Source organism: Chrysoperla carnea, chromosome 3 (assembly GCF_905475395.1).
Source record: "Chrysoperla carnea chromosome 3, inChrCarn1.1, whole genome shotgun sequence".
Classification (NCBI taxonomy): domain Eukaryota; kingdom Metazoa; phylum Arthropoda; class Insecta; order Neuroptera; family Chrysopidae; genus Chrysoperla; species Chrysoperla carnea.
In genome coordinates, this window is record NC_058339.1 from 45,030,006 (window position 1) to 45,050,020 (window position 20,015).

A 20,015-nucleotide genomic window follows, 5' to 3' on the forward strand; every position below is an offset into this window, starting at 1 on the left:
TGTGCCTATTAAATTAACTTTAAAAATAAATCATTAAATAGTTTGACGGTATAGGGATGTCATACTGAATGAAAATATACTTGGATAATTAACAAATATCCATTTTGGTTTATAGTTAATACAAATAGGAGATAGACTCGCCTACCATCTCATTTTTCAGAGATTTAACTAAATTTGTAATTCTATTTCGAAAACTCAAATTACGGAAACCTATACGATTAATTATATCTGAAACTCCCGTGTGTTTCATTGTGTAATACACTTACATATGATACCAAACTTGATCATCGACTCTTCACTTCGAGCTTCGGTCCATTGGATAAATAGACGGACAGACGACGGACCACTATAACTGTGTAACTGTTTCATTAATTTTACCATAAAAAAACGAATTAAACTGTTTCTATTTTCTGTGAATGATAATGAAATTTTGGAGGCGCTCATGCAATAACTAAAAGAGTGTAATGTCTGCTGCATGCGCCGGCCCTGTTTTTCGTTTCCAATCTTACAAATATTTTAATAGCTATTTATTATTTTATACTTTTTAGTCCGTTATAAAAACATGGTGGTATATTAAAAAAAATTTTTCTTTTTATTTCTTTAATTTTTTTTCTCTTTCTTAATATTGCATTGTTATTTTAAAATTTTAAGTCTTTATAAATCATCGGGAAGGAATTAATTTCATTTTAGAGCTCAAAATTTATAATTTTTAGAATTTTAAAACATAAATTTTATTGCAATTTTATAATTTTTTCTGTAAATTCAATATTTACATAGGTACATTTGTGATTTTATAAATCTACTTCAAAGATTCATAAAAGTGCAACAATCGTTCCGTTACTTTAAAGATTTATGATTGCGATTCAGTATTATTTTAAATAATAGTAATAACTGTTAGGCTTCATTTCAAGCTAGTTTTTAAAGATTGCGACAATATTATAAAATAATTTTGTCATATTATTTGCAACAATAGCAGATACTAAAAAGTGCATTTTATAGTGAATATTTATAATAATTTATAATTTAAAATATTTATAACATTAAAAAATTAAACAAACCTGCTATTATCATGAATAATATTACTATCATTTTCATTTTCGAAACAATCACTCATGTTATCGATTTCCTTCCATTCCGAAATTGATGATTCCTCTTGACATAACTTCAATTCTGTCATTGTTGATTTAATAAAAACAATTCTTGTCGGTGGTTTGAACAACCAATTTGGCAAATACATTAATAATTTTCTCACTAATGTTCGATTGATTTTATAATATGAAATAATATTATTTTTTGTCACAAAATCACTAATATCCATTACGTTTGAAATTGAGACTGTTTCTTCATAAACTATTATAAACAATACCATCAGTTTAGTATTTAGTTTTTTTTTACGCGAACCGTTTTTTATACAATTCACGATACACTTTGTAAAGTGGTAGAAGTCAATTTATAACTGGTTTGTTTGAAAAGTATTTACTATTCAAGAAACATACGATGATTATTATTATTGTATGCCGACGTTGTTATGGTATTATTTTTATCATAGTTCTAATTGTTATTAATATATTTTTAATTATTACGTTTTTAGTAATTATTTCTCATTTACATTTTTATAGGCTTGGAGCCACTGACACCAAATTTTGTCACTTGTTATAAATGCGCCCTTGTTATTTCTTATAAATGTATACCCACGTGCCCTTTCTAAGTTGAAGCACGTCATTATTGAAAGAAAAATTTTGGTCTCCTAAAAGTTTTGACCACCAACCTGTAATCGCAGGACGACTAATCGAAATTTTTACAGGCTTTATTTTATTTGTTATAGGTCAATTTTTCCGACGCCGGAAAAGTATGGCATGATCAGCGCTTGATTTATACTATATGCACCCAGGGCGACAAAATTCAGAGGGTGAGGAAAAACTTCCTTCGCGTTATTGAAAAGTGTAATATCGTGTTGGAAATATCTTCAAATTGAGTATTATAATATTTGATATTTTTCATTTTTAAACTCAAATCCAAAGATAAATTAATATTTAACTATAGGGAAAACAAAATATGAAAAATTAATTAAGACTTGATGAGAAAAAGCTTCAATTACAAACTAGGCATGCTAAATAAATGCAACAATAGATTCAACCGCTTTTTTTCAAATGAGTTATATATTTAGAATACAGACGATATTACAGAGTTCTATAATAACTTGACATGTCAATATTGACATTTTGTATCAGGTCTATTATTTGTTTTCAAAATACGCAATTTTTTTTTATTTATATCCCTATGATAAAATGGAAGAAAGAAAAATAGCTGAAGAAGCCCAAGATTATTCGGAGTATTTAAATGTAAATTTAGATAAAAAGGTAAATACCGTTATTATTTACATTATATCTTTATCTGTACTCGTCACTCGGGGAGATGTAAAATAAACAAGGATCTTTGGTTTTAGTCTAAATTTTGTAACGATTAGAAATATAGATGGTAGAAACGAAACTTAGGTGACGTTGTCATGGATTGATTTGATTATTACATTTCCACAGAACAAATTTTTATCAGCCTCTACTTTACAACGAAATAATTTTATTAACATATTCTAGAACTCTATATCTATTGTTTATTTTCAGCTTTTGCCTGTAGTTGAGAAAATAGACGATATGCTGCTACGCTTAGAAGAATATGAAACTTTAATTAACATGGTACACGATACTTCAAAAGATGTTGTTGGATCAAAAAATGTTGAATCGCCATTATCAAAATTAGCGGCGAATTGTAAAAGTGATTTAGATAAATTATGTACACAAATAAATGTTATTGAAAATACAATGGCTGTTATTAGAGCTGAAGTAAATAAAACAGAAACTGCTGTTCTAGAAGCTGAAATGGATCTTGGTGCAAAAAAAGATAATAAATTAGTTAGTTTTCTAAAAGATTATAGACTGGTTTAAAAAAATAGTTTTTAATAAAACATTGTTTAAAATAATAATAAATTGTTGATAAATTCAGAATATATTGATAGCTTGTTGTTAGATTGGTACGTTAAAATTTTGTAATAATCCCTTCATAAATTTAGTTTGTCTATGCCTTCTAAAATATTTGATAATTCTTGCTCTTTTTTTGCTGTTATTCGTAAAATTCCCGTTGTTGTCAAACAAGATTTGATCGAATTTTTGTCACAGTTTGACGGTAACATAACATACTTTCGAATGTTTTTAAAATATTTTTTGTCATGGGTATCATTTTCTTTGAATCCTTCAACTATTAAAACTTTGTTCTTCGTAATTTTTATCGTTAATTCATCTAAATTAAACTGGGATACGTCAAAATTAATTACGTAGGTGTTCCCATCAGTTATAACTTGTTCAATAGATTTGATTTCTTCTAAATTTGTTGAAAATGGATGATAATGATGGCGGCATACTATTGATGTATAATCTTCATTTAATTCGTGATTGAAATTTTCAAATACTTCTTCGGATTCATTAAACTGATTCAATAAAGGAGACTTACGATTAAAATCATTTGTGCGTTCAAGATCATTAATATTTGGAAAGCAGACCATTTTTACATAAGATTTTATGAAATCAAAAAAATGTATATTTGTTATTATAATTTTATGGCATTTAAAATAATACTACTTATTCTCTGTTGCTAATCAACTGAAAATATTGGACCGTTTTTAAAAATGACACACAGATTTCATTTGGCTTGGATGGAAAGTTTTTGAGATAATAATAATAATCTTTATTCTAATAAAAATATTGAATGCGTCACAAAAAAAATCATCAATCACACGATTAAGTGTGCGTAGATGTCGACTAAAAAATTATTTCGCAATATCCCCCTCGAATACGATTTTAGAAAATGATTTTTATTCAAATCGGAAACATAAGTTTTCCCGATTAAGAATAGGAGAATATGAGGCACAGTGAAACAAATGTAATTTTTGTATCTCAATCCAAGAAAATTTCGAAATGAATTACACAGAATTATTAAGTCATGATCTTTTCTTATTTTTGTGTAATTCGTTTAAAAATTACCTTGGAATAAAACAAATATTTTGCTTTTTTCACTGTGACCCATGTTCCTAACTATATTTTTTTTAGGAATTGTTTGAAAGTTGGTATATAAGGTAATTTTGATCCAAAAAACACAAAAATTGGGATAATTTTTTGTAATATTTCAAATCTGGTATGAAAAGGTTTTATTTCGTAGCGCATCTGGAGATATTTCGAAAAATATTTGTCTAATTACTAAATCAGCTGTAAAATTTATGTTTTTGGAAACCTAATTTCCTTAAATAATCTATAAATACAAAAATTTAGTTGATTTTACGATTGAACCATAAGTTTCTGGGATATCGTATGAAGAAATTACTCATCTTATCCTACATCTTAAATTAAAATTGAAAAAATCTAAAATAAAATAGAAAAAAAATTTATTTAATATAAAATTGTTTACTTAGCACAATACAATCTTAAAATTTCATAATCCAATTAAAATTACTAATTAATAGACATGGATATATTATTTTTTTGTAAACTAAATTTAATTCACTATGTAAATCTGATAAATGTTAAGCATTTATAAAATTCATGATTCATTCTTGACTTGTTGGATTGGTATAACTCTTTCGCTTTGTTTTTCTTTAACATTCTCCAGTTTTGGCGCTGAAACGGTTAGTACACCATCAGCAGTTAAATTTGAGACAATTTTTGTAATATCAACTCCTGAAGGCAGTGCATATTTTCTTGAAAAATGTTTATATAAGTATTCTTGCTCTCCGTCTTTATCTCCTTTTGATTCATGTTTACCCTCAATCACAATCGTATTCTCATTTACCGTTTTAACTGTTATTTCATTTGGTGAAAACTGTTTGACATCAATTTTCACTTCAAACTTATCTTTTTCGGTGCTGAGATGTACGTTGTTGTCAAGATTTTCTAACGCATTTTTTACAAATGGGCCATAATGTCCAGTCATACCAAGATGATGGTCCAGTAATCGAAATGGACGTATCCAACCATAACTCCATAAATCTCGAAATATTAGTGGTCCTAATGACATTTTCCTTTTTCAATTTTTTTTACTGTTTCTTCACGAATAATTTGTAAAAAATTAAACAATTGATATCAAAATGTACGCAACTGTTGATATTCGTTTCTTGGTTACACTCACTTTGTAGAATACAGTTTGAATTATCTGATGCAATTGTTGATGCTACCGCCTTTTATACTGTTCACAATAATGTACCCCCACTCTTGTCAACATTGTGTTGGATAGTGTAGAATATTCGCGTATATTCTATAAAATTCTAGATAAGTCTATAGGTTTTATCTTTATTACACACTAATTTACATCACATGTAACAAAAAGAGATAATGATATTGAATTGTCATTTAGATGAATATACTTTATGAATCATTGTTTTAATTTGAAATCATTTTATAATTTTGTAAAGTTTAAATATTGTTTTAATAAAAGGATTGAATTCCTTTTCTAAATTTAAATAGCAATAATGAATATTTAAAATATTTGTTAGGTAAATAGTTTTCATGTGCAAATGCGCAGATTAACATGAGCTAATTTAGAAAGAAAATAATGATGCAACTCGGTTGAAATTTTAGATAATAAATACTCATGGTATATTTCTACATTGTTATAAAAGTGTTTATTAATAAATAACGTGTGTATAAAATTGGTTCTGGATTCCGAGATATGAGATATTATTTTTATACCTTACTCTATTATATTGATCATTTAATAAAAAGGATGCTGTCCCTCGTACTATGATAGTGTTCGTAACAAATTTTTGTATTTCAAGAATCAAGTAGTCGAAGTAATTATTTGTTTTTTCATCAAATCATAGTTATGGTAGTCAAAATAAACAATTATAAAAATTTCCAAAAGCTAGTACAAAATAAACAGTGCTAGAAATATTTTTCCACTAAAAAAGTGAGATTATAAATACAAAATAATTAATAATGTCGTTGACACCATTAATTTTGAATGAATTATTAAACGATGACGTATGGAGTCGACCATCACGATTGTTGGGCCAACATTTTGGGCTAGGTCTAAGCGCCGATGATTTATTAGAACCATTAGCAACGATACCATTACGACGTTACTATCGTCCATGGCGTTCCGCAATTGGAAAATCAGATCTTGGATCAACTGTTGTTGCCGACAAAAATAAGTATTGTGTATCTTTAGATGTTCAACAATTTGCTCCAAATGAAATTACAGTAAAAGTAATTGATGACAGTATTGTGGTAGAAGGGAAACATGAAGAAAAAAGAGATGAACATGGTTTTATATCTAGACAATTTACTCGTCGTTATGTTTTACCTGCTGGGCATGACATTGATAATGTAACATCAAGTTTATCGTCGGATGGTATATTAACAATTTTTGCACCTAAGTTTGCTGCTGGCGAAAATCCAACTGAACGTATTATACCAATCACTCAAACTGGACCTGTGAAAAAATCTGAGACAACCGAAAAACAAGAACAAACAGCTGAGAACAAATAAAAACATTTTATCAAGTAAAAATATACTAAATATTTTACAAAAATGTAACCACCATTGGCCATTGTATTTTACATTGAGGGGTGCCTATATTGATTTAATTTTAATAACTATCAGAAAAATCATTACAGAATAAAACATTATATTTAAAAATTGTTGTTTTTCACCAATTACCCATTAAATAAATTTTGCATATTAAGCTAATTTTTTTTATTATTGGGAATTTCGACACCATAGGCGATAAAAAAATGAAATGACACAAATGCAGTCTATACCCTTTTGAATACCCAAAATAGGGATATTTATAGGAATGTGAAATTTTATGTGGTGGTATATGCTACATAATGTAGGGAGCTGGAAAAATCCCATATTCGTTGCCTGTTTAATTAAGGCAAAAAACTTACAACGCTACCCTTTGTAAAATAACTATTTTTATTCGAAATATCTTACCGTAAATCTAATAAATTTAGCTGAAATTGAATGCAAAATTATTGTTTTTGAATTATAGCATTAAAGCTAGGTGTGGTATGACAGTCATGACAGTAGGGCTTGAAGTTTGACAGGCTGTTTTCAAGATCGTTCAATACAACATTTTTTTTCTACAAAATTATGCATAGGCGAGGACTTCTTTTCAGAGGGCCTGGAAAATTTTTAATTGCGCGGCAAATATTCATTTGAAGAGGTGTTCAAATAAGATAATTAAATGCAAAAATTATTTTCTTGGGCTCTCGGACGAACGAGATTTGTCCGACTCCTTAAAAACTGGAATCTTCAAAGTGTCAGACATATGGTCACTTTGCTTGGTTGAATGTTTGACAAAATAATTTTTGCATTTTTAATTCTATTTGATTATCTTTCACTGAATTTCTATCAATATTAAAGTTGATGGGTAAATAAAAAGCTGGGCTATTAGTGGAGTCAATGAGTGTTTTTACTTGGAAGTCCTCAGGAACAGCTCCGATTTTGATGATTTTTTTTTCAGAACGATTCTTTTTGTATATTATTTAAAATCAGAAACATTTCAGATGGGGGAAATAATCTGGAGGGGGAATAGCCAATGTCGTGACTGATATATCAACTCCCAGCCTAAATCGCTAATGATAGAAGTTTGAAATTTCGAGAAATTATTGATTTTATACTGTAAATGTCACATAAAAAAGGATTTTTCGAAATTCATCCCCTAAAAGGGTGAAATAGGGGATGAAAGTTTGTATGAAAATATATAAAAACCGTCATTTTTGAGTTCATTTCTTAACCGATTTTAAAAATTTTTTCACCTATATAATGCTACATTATCAGCAAGTAAAATGGGCTATATTTTATTTTCAAAAAAATTAAGGTTCCGTAGCAAAAGTTAAAATCAATTAAATACTGAAACCGACATTTTTGAGTTCACTACGTTACCGATTTTAAAAATTTTTTCACCTATAGAATGCTATATTATCAACAAGTGACATGGCCGAATGTTCTTTTCAAAATTATTCGGGATTCGCACTAAAAGTCATGGTCAGGACAATACATTAAATAGTGAACATAAGGGAACTTAAGAGAATTGAAGACTATAACGTGGATAACTACTAGTTATTTATATTGTTTAAACAATATTTTTGCAACTTATATAAAAAAATTCATTCTTGCGTGATTTTTTTCCACGCACACCAAAAATTGATTTTAACTTTTAGTGCGGAACTCTAACTTTTTTGAAAATAAAATACAACATATGTTACTTGCTGATAATGTAGCATTCTATAGGTGAAAGAATTTTTAAAATCGGTAACGTAGTGAACTCAAAAATGTCGGTTTCAGTATTTAATTGATTTTAACTTTTGCTACGGAACCTTAATTTTTTTGAAAATAAAATATAGCCCATTTTACTTGCTGATAATGTAGCATTATATAGGTGAAAAATTTTTAAAATCGGTTAAGAAATGAACTCAAAAATGACGGTTTTTATATATTTTCATACAAACTTTCATCCCCTATTTCACCCTTTTAGGGGATGAATTTCGAAAAATCCTTTTTTATGTGACATTTACAGTATAAAATCAATAATTTCTCGAAATTTCAAACTTCTATCATTAGCGATTTAGGCTGGGAGTCGATATATCAGTCACGACATTGGCTATTCGCCCTCCAGATTATTTCCCCCATCTGAAATGTTTCTGATTTTAAATAATATACAAAAAGAATCGTTCTGAAAAAAAAATCATCAAAATCGGAGCTGTTCCTGAGGACTTCCTAAGAAAGCCTGTTTTATGTATTCATTGACTCCACTATATAAGTTGGACAATTCAGCTTCTGAAGGCTGTCAAATACTACACGTGACCCCAGTTATTCAAATTCCGTGGAATTTTTCGTTTACAAAAAATGTTTCGAACAAAAGTTGTTGTTCTTTTATAAAAAGCTGGTCGTTACCTGCCAGCTTTGTCCTTCGATTGGTTAAAAATAGAATACAGAAAGAAATTTTTTTTTAAAAATAGTACTTTTGAACTTTTTTCAAAAAAATAGATTTTTGTGAAGAATGCTTTTCTGATACAATAGAAAAATAAAGAGATAATAAACCTTTTACTATTACTGAGCTTTTTAAGAAGCCTTTCACCAAATTTTCAGTCAGTTGGAAATTTGTCTGAAAGCCATATCCTTATATGGATTCTATGAAATTTGACAGATTCGGCAAACTAATTGACTGCTTTTCTTCCGAGCTTTAGCTTTACAAACATGTATACAATGTATATTCTTAAAATTTTAAAGTGGATATAAAGTATAAAACACTGCAAATGATTACACTCCAACTTCTATTACCATTATATGCATCTTCTTTTTCATAAAGAAAATTTTTTTTTCATATGCTTTTTGGATATGCTTTTCATGCTTTTGAAATATACAAAGAACAAAAAGAAGTATATATCTCTTTTTATTCTTTGGATAACCTTTTCCTAAGGGACAAAGTTTTTTTTAAAATCCATTTGTTCTAAAAGACATTTTTGTATTCCAAAATAATCTACTAATCGATGCTGCCAACAATTTTGCAACCTTCTCACTTTTATAGTTTGATAAATCACTTCTGGAATCTTGGAAAAATCACCCTAGCTCACTCCCTGAGAATTACCAGATCGGGTTGAATGAAATAAGGCACTAAAGACCAACAACAATTCGAAGCTACATACTATCTTTTATAGTTTCGGAGAAGAGTTCTCGAACCTTTTTGTGCACGGCGTAGGTACTTCATGCAGAAATTTTTGTAATCTTGTTACTCTGAATAGTTAAATCCCAATATTTAAATGAGAGTTAAAAGTTTTTTTTTCCTGATTGGATTACAATTGCTTCTATTTATCATTTTTGAAAAAATGAGATTAGAAGTTAAAATGACTATTACACACTTAGAAAAATATTGAATAAAAATATTAAACATCACTGCCTCTTAACTTTTTTCTTCTTGTGATTTTTGCTTCATAACTTAATAAAGTGGGAAAGAAAAAAAATAAACCAATAATGTTTACTATGTAGGTTTTTCCTGTATACCAACAACAACGTTATTTTATAAAAACAAAAAAAAGTTAATATTTGTTCCTACTTTCATTTTTATGTTGTGAGGGTTGTTTGGTTGTGTAATAGAGTTTATTTACTGATTGAAATTGAATGTAAAGACTGTAAATAAAAAATAACTAAAGAGTGAGAAGAATGTACAGTATTTTTATGTAATAGTAATAATTTTCTTTGATTTATGTAATATTTCTTAAATGTCAGAAGTTTTATACATATTACTTGAATACAAGTTATCCTCATTCGAATACAGCAAGAATATTGTTCGCAGTTTGATATTAATATTCCATGTCGTAGCTTCGAAAAATGTACTCACTGACTTGATTCTTGTCAACAATCATATAACCGCATTTAGAGGCAATTTCTTGACCTGAGTTATTAAACCCGCTTAACAACTACTGAGTAATGGTGTAAGTGTATTGCCCCTCAAGCCAATGTAACTGTACCGACGCAGTTACACCTAAGGTTTAGGGCAAGAATATATATATTAAGGACGTTAAACTAGATGTGGAAAGGGTAGTAAGAAAAAATGCACCTATCTGGGCGGGTCGGTCGTTACGTACTTTGTACTGCTCATCCGGCTGTCTTTTGTTTACAATCAATTGAACAATTTTAATTGTTTTCAATTACTTGGATAGCCGGATGCGCAGTACAAAGTAAGCAACGCGATGACTAGACCCCACCAGATAGTCGCCTTAAATTCAGCCACGTGCGCTTATACCTCGGCATAAGAGGTTTCATGTCCTTAATATATATGTTCTTGGTTTAAGGACTTCGGATAATCCAAAAATAATTTGACGGAATGAAGTTTCTAACTCAGGCGGTCAGGCAGTGCCGGATTAAGTCAGCGCGGGACCTGTAGCAAATTCTATAACGGGTTTGTGTGTATGTATGTATGTTTTTTTAGCCTTCGTAAATCTACTTGTGGGCCCCCATATGCCTTTAGCCTGTAGCATTTACTTCTCTTGCTACATGGCTAATCCGTCACTGTGGCCAGACTCTTTTTAATCTTAGAATAATATAGCCGATCGATTATCAGAGAAAGATCGATTGATTTAGAATTTTCCTAACAATTCCAGGCATAAATTGTATACTTGTTGTAAGTGGCTTGTATTTTTGTTTCTAGGCATACGTCGACTAATCATATAAGAGACACTCTATCTTAATGTGTAAATACAAGAGTGTAAAATATACTACCACTCAACAGAATTCGCTCGCAATCAATGGAATGGTTTTAGGGGTGGTGTGTATATGTGTACATATAAATGATATCCACACAGATTGTTTCGACACTGTATAAAAATAAATTTATACTACATTTTGGTACCTACTTGTTTTTTTTTTCTGGCATATTTATTTGTAAAACTATGGTCTTATTATTTTTAGAGAGAGTATTACACATTTTATTTGTATTTTTTTTATTGTTTTTGTTCATAATTGGTTTTGACTGAATTTGATCAATTAGTCTGGAACAAAAGTAGTTATTATATATTTTCTAATATAACTATTTGCTTTACATAGAATAGTTCGAAAAAATAACCATTATTGTCCAGATTGTACTCCTTAATTTATTAACGTAGAAGGTTGGGAGAGATTGCATATAACAATTCTTTACTATTTGGAATGGTGCTGTTCTGAAGGTGTCTCTCTGCAGATTTAGACAAAAGACTACCAGATGACAACAGGCCCACTTACAATATTGCGCCCTTTTTCATTACAAAATAATACAGAAAAAAATATAATTCACAGAAGATTTAACATATAAGAAATATTTCAAGACCATTCAAATTGTTTCCTTTCATATTACTTCCATTAAAAAAATTATAGCTCCAAAAATGCTTATGGAACGCAACATGTCTGCATCCCATTAGCCATGAAATTAACACTTCTATGGTAGATAGTAATTTTCAAATCAAATTAAACTTGTTTCCATCAATACCAAATCTTCCACTTCCAGTGACAGAACTAAATATTATTCACATAAATGCTAAACCTTTATACTTTATCTTGCAGAGTCCTACTCCATGTTTGTCAAGGTAAAAACTACCCTTACGATATTATATATTACATAATAAGATATTGCCAATTAACTTTCATTTTCACTTTGAGATTATGCTAAGGATATTAGCAGTTGATTTTTACTATAATTCTCGGCTATTTTAACATGCATGGAATGTTCAGAAATTTGGATATGAATAAATTTTTAATTGGTGGTAAGAGGTGATGAGAATGAATTGCCTTATTTTCTGGTTTTCAGTTTTTTTTTACAAACATCTAGCATCGGAAAACCATAATCATAAAGGTTGCAAGGGGGCAAAGGGTTGAAACAAGAACGTTATATTGTGTGAACACGACAATTTTCTGCAATTTTCTTGGTTCTTATCGAAAGTATGAAAATTGATATTTTGAATAGTACGTTATTGAACACTTAATTGCAGACTTTATGCCAATATTTTCGTACGCCACTAAGGTCAAATTTCATTCTTCTAAACAAACAACGAATCTTTTAAAATATTTAGAAAATATAATAATTTTGTTCAAATTTGATAGAAAAAAGGTTCTTGACTTTTCTTAGAAGTATAATCATAATATACTATATAACTTTTCTAAAAATCATTATTATTATAAAATATAATATCACCGCATACCCTTTTAAAAGTATATTTTTCGCCTTGATGTATTTATATTCTAGGTTTTGTCAATAAATTGAGACGACGATGATAATGCTGTATAGGTATATAAATAATAATTTATTTTATGAAGAAATATATTTTTTTCACTTTCCACCATCAAGACAAACAACAAACACCTCTTCCCATTTTTCTGTTCGTAAGAGAAGTTTGTAAAACATTTACTCTTAAACGCCGCATCAGTAGTAAATTGACTAAATACTTTACTTATAAGTAAGTATAAGTATAAAATATTTGATCACAGCTAGGGAAAGAAAAGTTGATCAGATTTTCATCAAATACAATCATTATCTATGAACTTACACAACAGCAATCGTCGCTTCAAACATATAATAATGTTTGTAAGATAATATTATCAAGGATTGCAAGGTAGCAACTTTACGAAAAATTGATTTCAATTGATTTCTGAAGAACGTTTTGGTGCAGTTTGAAAAAGTTTAACAGAAATCTATTCTACTAGTCATATACTGAAACTATAATATATTCGTAGCTTTGATACCCCATAGCTCGAAAACTACTCGTTAAAATTTTTTGTGGCCGAGAGAGCTTTTAATCAGAATGATCCAAAGAACATTTTATCCATTTTCCTATCTAATATTACAGGGTCCTTTAAAATTACTTTAAAATGTATAAGAAAAACGTATTTCAATCATTTCAGTGGGGCTGTAATTTTAACATGATTTAGTTTTATAGTTAAATAATGTAATTTTAATTTTCTAGGCAGAAATTCGATTGCTTTACTAGCTTGCATCCATATAACGCACGCAACCGCTCTCAGATTTCAATAAGGAAAGAAAAATTCGAAATTCAGCCATCCTAAAATAGACTTTCGAAAACGTTGCCAGCTCTTGTACTATTAACTATTTTACAAGCCTTAAAAAATTCCTATACCTACATATAAATTCAACACTGTATATAATACAGTTTACTTGCGTAAATATTCTCAGTATTTTTAAAAACAATTTGTTTTAAAGCTTTCAATAATTCAATTATATTTTTTAATAAATAAGTGTATAATGTAATGTGACAGCATTATTTCTCAGTTTTTACCTCTAAGTATCTCAGTTTTTACCTCCAGCATTTAACGTCATGTACACTATTCTTTAAAGTTGTTGTTATTCTTGTGATTATGTTACGGTTTATGTTACGATACGGTTTTAACCGAATGCTTTTAAAATTTGCGGATTAAGCACAAATTCCATCAAGTTTTAACTTGGAAGAATTTCTTTATTATTTTCATTTCAAATGTCTGTATTTAAAAATATTTTATATTATTATTTTAAATGGGATTTAGAAGTAAACGTGGGATGACTGGCAGATGTGAAACATCGAAACTTTTTTGTATGAAAATATGTATGAAAGTTTTATGTTTTCATATGGATAATCGCACGTTGGTTCAAGGATGCTCGCGGGGTGGAGGAATGCTTTTGGTTCCCAGGTGATGAATCATGGGATTTTAATGGTACGAAAGACCCTATCTAGCGATAGTAAAAAGAACTATATGTGTTAGCTCGCAAAGAAATATAATTTAAGGCACTAAATTTGTATGAAAAAATATATAATTATATGTAAAAAATTTAAAACAATACAAACTACAAAATTTATGTAATTAAGTAGGAAATATCGCAAATATAAAAGACTAGGAGACAAAATATTGCACAGCACATTAAAATATAAAATGAAGTACCTACCTAAGTATATGTTGTTTCTTTATTAAAAGGAAAAAATTTGCTGTGCCCACTCATCTCTTTATACCTGAATAGAGGATCCCATGTATTGAAAATAGCGCCACCAAATGAGTGGCTAGAACTAAAAAAAAAAATAAAAGCATTGAATGGTTTTATTTGGTTCTCAACCACTCATTCTATCTTCTATCCTCTATCCAGTTATATAGAGATCAGTAGCTGAGCCTAACAGGTATGCTTTACATTTTGTTACTCGTGGCGCTTACATATAAGCGTTGAAATCCCATATTATAAATAGGTATGTATAATTATTTATCATATTACCAAACACGGATAGTATGAAAAATAGCACTGTTATTACTAAGCTAGCTATGTCTATTACATACGACGAGATTAAATATAAAATCCATAAGCGTAGGCATACCATAGCAAACCACTCCAACTGTGGCCAAAATTTGGTACAATTAAAAAGAAACGAATCGAACCTTTCACTTCAACAAGATTATATCATAAAGAAGTTCAATCAAAATATATTCGACACAATATTTTTTATAACACATCACAATTTTCACATTTTTATTGATTTGCAATATTTGAAAAAATAAAGCAAAAACTCTACTGCAATTTATACATATAAAGCTAAAAGAAAACTCATCATATGTACCTATGTACTGATAAGCAATACTATATACATTATCAACACAAGCTTTTCGTTTGAACATAAAAGTTTTCCCCTTAACACCAACAGTGAAAATACTATAATACCAACAAAAGAAAATATATTCTATATTATTGTGCTTAGTGACAGAATGCAGAATGTTCTTAAAATTGCACCATACGTTCAGCCTAGGTATCTACTAACATTAAAACATTAGAAATAAATTCAAAATCATATTAATTTTCTTTAGGTACACGGAATTTCATTAGTTTTTCTAAAGAATGTTCAATCAATCATCTACGGTATCATACAGAAATTTCCAGCACTTGTCGAGAGGTTTGGCCTATTTTTTGACAGAATTTTGAATTTTGGTTGTTTAGATCGGGAGATCATGTAAAACATCAAATCATGTAAAAGTCTCTGTCCTCCAAGCTATTTTTTACGATATTAAAAAAAATTATCTCGATAGAAGAGAAAAAAAAAGTAAGAGAGAAAGTAGGAAAGGAATGTTTTTAGAAAAAAAATAGCACCACGTCCTTTTGTTTTCGAGATATTAATTTTGACGTAAATTATCAAAATTATGAACTTAGGCATTAATTATCTCGCGTTTTAAACGAAAAGTGGGTTTTACCATAGCTTTAGCATAGGAACTGCAAATATACCATGCTGCAAATATTTTAAAGATTGATTTTCTACTAAACATAGCTCTCCAGATTTGATTGGAAGACTCCAGATATTTTATAGTTTCTCCAGCTCCCGATATCAACCTAAATGCTCCAGAGTTCAGTAAATAAAGAAATTTTTTTGATTTCATATTCAGGTAAATTCGACAATTCTGGAAACTTTTATTTTAAATTATTTGAAGGATATTTACTTATTTAATTTTTTTTTTATTATGGCAAAACTGGGTTTATTATACAAGATATCAAAAATATCATACAGTGAAATTAATCAGATAATTAATTCAAATCAAATATTCGGCTAAAATTCTAGGAGAAAAGTTGGACACCGATGTAGCAGTTCAGGCCAAAAAGGATGCTGCCCTTCGAATAAAGTATTCTACATAGGTTGTTAGAACAATTTGTCAGATTCAATAAAATATTGAGGTTGATAGCTTTGAGATTATTACAATATCTCTTATATTTAAATATGCTAAAGCTTTTTTGTAGCATCTTGTGCATGCTATATGACATGTAACCTAAGTGCATAGGTAACACAAAACTGTATATAGGAAACAGCAAAACACATTGAATGATCATTGCTATTTACAGATCATCTATGTCAGAAATGACAATAGTATTATATAAAACCTGATATTACACGTCTATTTAAATATGTTTTATTTCTAGATATTGTATTTATATGTAGGTATAAAATCCCATATGTAATTTTGTTGTGCAATCGAATGCTTTCGATGAAGATATTGGCATCTTAAGTTTTATTACTTCTTATATACCTACAATGTTATACACCTAATACCTTTACTTTGCTCCCTAAGTACATAAATATTTTTAGTTTATGTTGTTTAATATATAAATATTATGAAAGTTATGTGTTCGTAAAAACATCGTAAAAATATTATATACATTACATATTATTATTATATATAATAATGTATGATTAGTTATTTTTTTCTTTGGATGTAAAAATTTTGATCATAAAATTTTTAAATTAAATTTAGCCAAGTCATATAACATCACTTTGCTACAAACTTCATTGTAGTAAATAACAAAGCAATTATAATATTGAACAGAGTGTCTACAGTTTTCTCCGAACAAAATTTCCTTGTTTTGTGTTTTCTGCCATAGGTATCTGACGCTTTTGATGTTTTTCACTAACTTTATCCATACAAAGAAGAAATGGTTTTCTTGACACGAGAATATTAAAAAGGAACAAAAAATTGTTCTTGATGAGTCAAGGAAAAATTTCTTGCGCTAATAAATTTTTCTTTTTTAATTATCGGTTGATCAAACAATTACTTATAGAACGTCAAAGGATTTGCATTATTCTTAGTAGCGTTGCATAATAACTTATCAATACATGTTTGTTTAAGAAAAGTGTTCGTACATATATTTCCATTTTTCTTCCGCTGCTCCGACAAACGGTTGTGATGGAATATAGCTTTTAGTTTTCCGTTAAGAATTAGCAGTTTAAGAGCGAAGTTCTGAGCGAAGATAGAAACACTAAAACATATTGATCCGCTTTGCAAACCATGACAGAAAAATTTAGAAGCATCATACGTCGAGTTTTTAAATGAATTAACTTGACTTCTTATAAATCCGGTTAGTAAAATACTTTGCATACAAATTATCCTGGAGTCTTTTTCATTCTAACAAGACAAGAGCCTGTTAATTTTTCATTTGTTAAAATTTAAAAAATTTAAATAATTATTATGATTTGTTAAAAATGTTTTTTATTAGATGAAATTTCAAAAAAAAAAACAATAATACCCTTGAAAAATTATCACAAATTTCTAAAATATAAACTGAATATTTCCTTGTTCTCAGCGAAATAATATAAATTTGTTCGTTAATAATGACATGGATAGTTGATTTGAAAAAATTTAATATATTACCTACTATAGTGATGGAACGAATGTTTTGTACTTTCGCGAATGCGAATGTGTATTTTCAATATTTGCGAATGCTAATTTTCAAAAGAAGCGCTCGCAAATTGTTGTGTATAATTAATTCTTCATTAGCGAAAAAATCGTATTAGTCCATCAAAAACAAATCGAATTAAAAAAACACACCGTATAAGTTCATTAAAAGCAAACTTAAGTTTGTTTTAATTTAGTCAAAAACATTCGCAAAACAGTCGCATCGTTTCTTGCGAATGCCAATGTTAAAAAAATGCGAATGTTCGTGACATCACTAATACCTACTTACTACTAATGGACTGTATTTAAAGATGCGAATTTGTATTTATTCTAATTTGCCAAAAAAAGTACTAATTAGGGTGGCTAGAGTGGGGAATCTGAATATTTTTTCTAAATTATTTTCTTGGGTGAAGACAATAATTTTTTTAAATTTAATTCAAATAATAATTCTTTATTAATGACATAAATTATTAAATTCGAATCTTTAAAAAATATTACATCCATTTTTTAAAATTCCTTAATAACTAATAACATATATTATATTTTAATATTCCTACACGAAACTTGAACTAAGAAGGCACTACATTCAAATTCCAAAAATACTTCTGAAATACTGCATTATTTGGTGTCACAAAATACCCCAGCATTTTAATTATCCAAAAAATCTTTTTAATCCAAGAATTTTGATAATCTTTTCTTTTTTTCAAGTGATGACATTGAAAATGTGTAACATCCAAAAAATTTTAAATATAAACTTTTTTACAGATTTTTCCATAATATTCTTATTACAAATGCAACTTAATGTTTTCGGACATTTCTTTTTTGAGGTCTTCAATTGTTGACTGTTTACTGGCGTACATTTTAGCCTGAAACTTACCCAAAATTGAAAAGATCAACGGTATTTATCAACTAAAATATGTACGTATATTAAAAAAAAAATTTTCTGTGGTGAGTAGAAACTGTTGAACTTTCCTTTTTGGTATTATCCACGGATGAAAGTAAATATCTACGAAAAATAACAAATGAAGACTCTAGAAAGGAAATTATATTGATATTGTGGACATTTTACAAAAATTATGTCTTTAAATGTTGTGGAAGCTAGAACATTTGTCCACAAAATAAAATATTTTGAATGACTGATAAAAAAGTGAATTTTTGGATGCTTAAAATGCCACTATTTTGAGATACTCTGTTTTTAATTAAATTATGAGGTAATTAACATTTAGGCTTCTTTATATTAAGTACACTTGTATCACTATAATTTTCAAAAAATGTCTATTTAGATCATAGACAAAATGGTTATCTGCAAGGGTAACTATAAACTGGGAGACTTAATTCATGAAATGTATTTAAAAAGATCAAAAAGTGCTGAATCCGAATCCGGTCTGAAATCTTACTAAGGGATTTTATTTTAATGTAATTTAAATGTGTAAAAATTCATTTTTTCCTTTTTTATAAATTTTGTTAACAAATGGTATGTATGATTTTTGTAATACAAGGTTCATATTTTCTTTAGGTCACAAAGTGAGCACGGTAGTTAAGTTATCTGACCTGGGATTTGGATTTAGCACAAACAAAAAAAATTCAAAATTAATTTTATTGTCCATAAGCTGAGGACAATGCACGTAGCTCAAGGAGCACCATTTTCTCGCATCTGTCATGTAGAGAGAGAGAGAAGTTAATCAGTTTGACTAGATAAAGAATTATATTTTTAGCTTGGCTGTTTAAACCGGGAAAATTCTGTATTTTATCAACGCATATTTACCTTCATTTAAGTCAACACTGTAATATTCTTTACCTTTCTCCGAGCCAGAAGCGATAAAATATGGCACCAAAATTAACAGGGTGGGCCATTTTAATCTATACACCTAAATATCTCGTTTTGTAGTTAACCAATCAAAAAATAACTAAACAAATGTTGCAGAGTTTGACGGGGGATCCTAAACGTTAAGAATAACATTTTAAATTAGAAAGTTGATCCACATAAAAAAATTAACAATTTTTGTTTAAAACATTTTTTCGAAAATCGTTAGCTTCGGAGGAGATGCGACTATGGAAAAATATATCATTATTGCATTTAATCGAAAGTCTGATGTCAGGACATGATGTCCTCCCTCTGTAAATTTTGTTTAAGTTATTTTTTGATTGGCTAACAATACAACGAGATATAGTTAGGTGTATTGATTAAAATGGCCCACCTTGTAAATTTACTACTGCTTATAGAGGTAACAAATACAAAATTTGATGACCAGAGCTCTCCTATAGATTACAATTTTCAAAAAATAAACAGCAAAAATACTACCATTTATATGA

At 28.7% G+C, this 20,015-nt stretch overlaps 3 protein-coding genes across 3 annotated transcripts in view; 1 reads left to right on the forward strand and 2 right to left on the reverse strand.

The window, feature by feature from the left end:
• The window catches only part of LOC123295270 (RNA-binding protein FUS), a 45,332-nt gene that overhangs the window by 8,509 nt on the left and 16,808 nt on the right, over positions 1-20,015 (reverse strand). The window lies entirely within an intron of this gene.
• Positions 4,489-5,212, reverse strand: LOC123295273 (protein lethal(2)essential for life-like). Its single transcript, XM_044876552.1, has one exon. It carries the CDS (start codon positions 5,059-5,061, stop codon positions 4,588-4,590), a length of 474 nt encoding a protein of 157 aa, XP_044732487.1. The 5' UTR covers positions 5,062-5,212; the 3' UTR covers positions 4,489-4,587.
• LOC123295272 (protein lethal(2)essential for life-like) lies at positions 5,807-6,653 on the forward strand. The gene has a single exon (XM_044876551.1). The coding sequence runs from the start codon at positions 5,979-5,981 to the stop codon at positions 6,528-6,530; it is 552 nt and encodes a 183-aa protein (XP_044732486.1). The 5' UTR covers positions 5,807-5,978; the 3' UTR covers positions 6,531-6,653.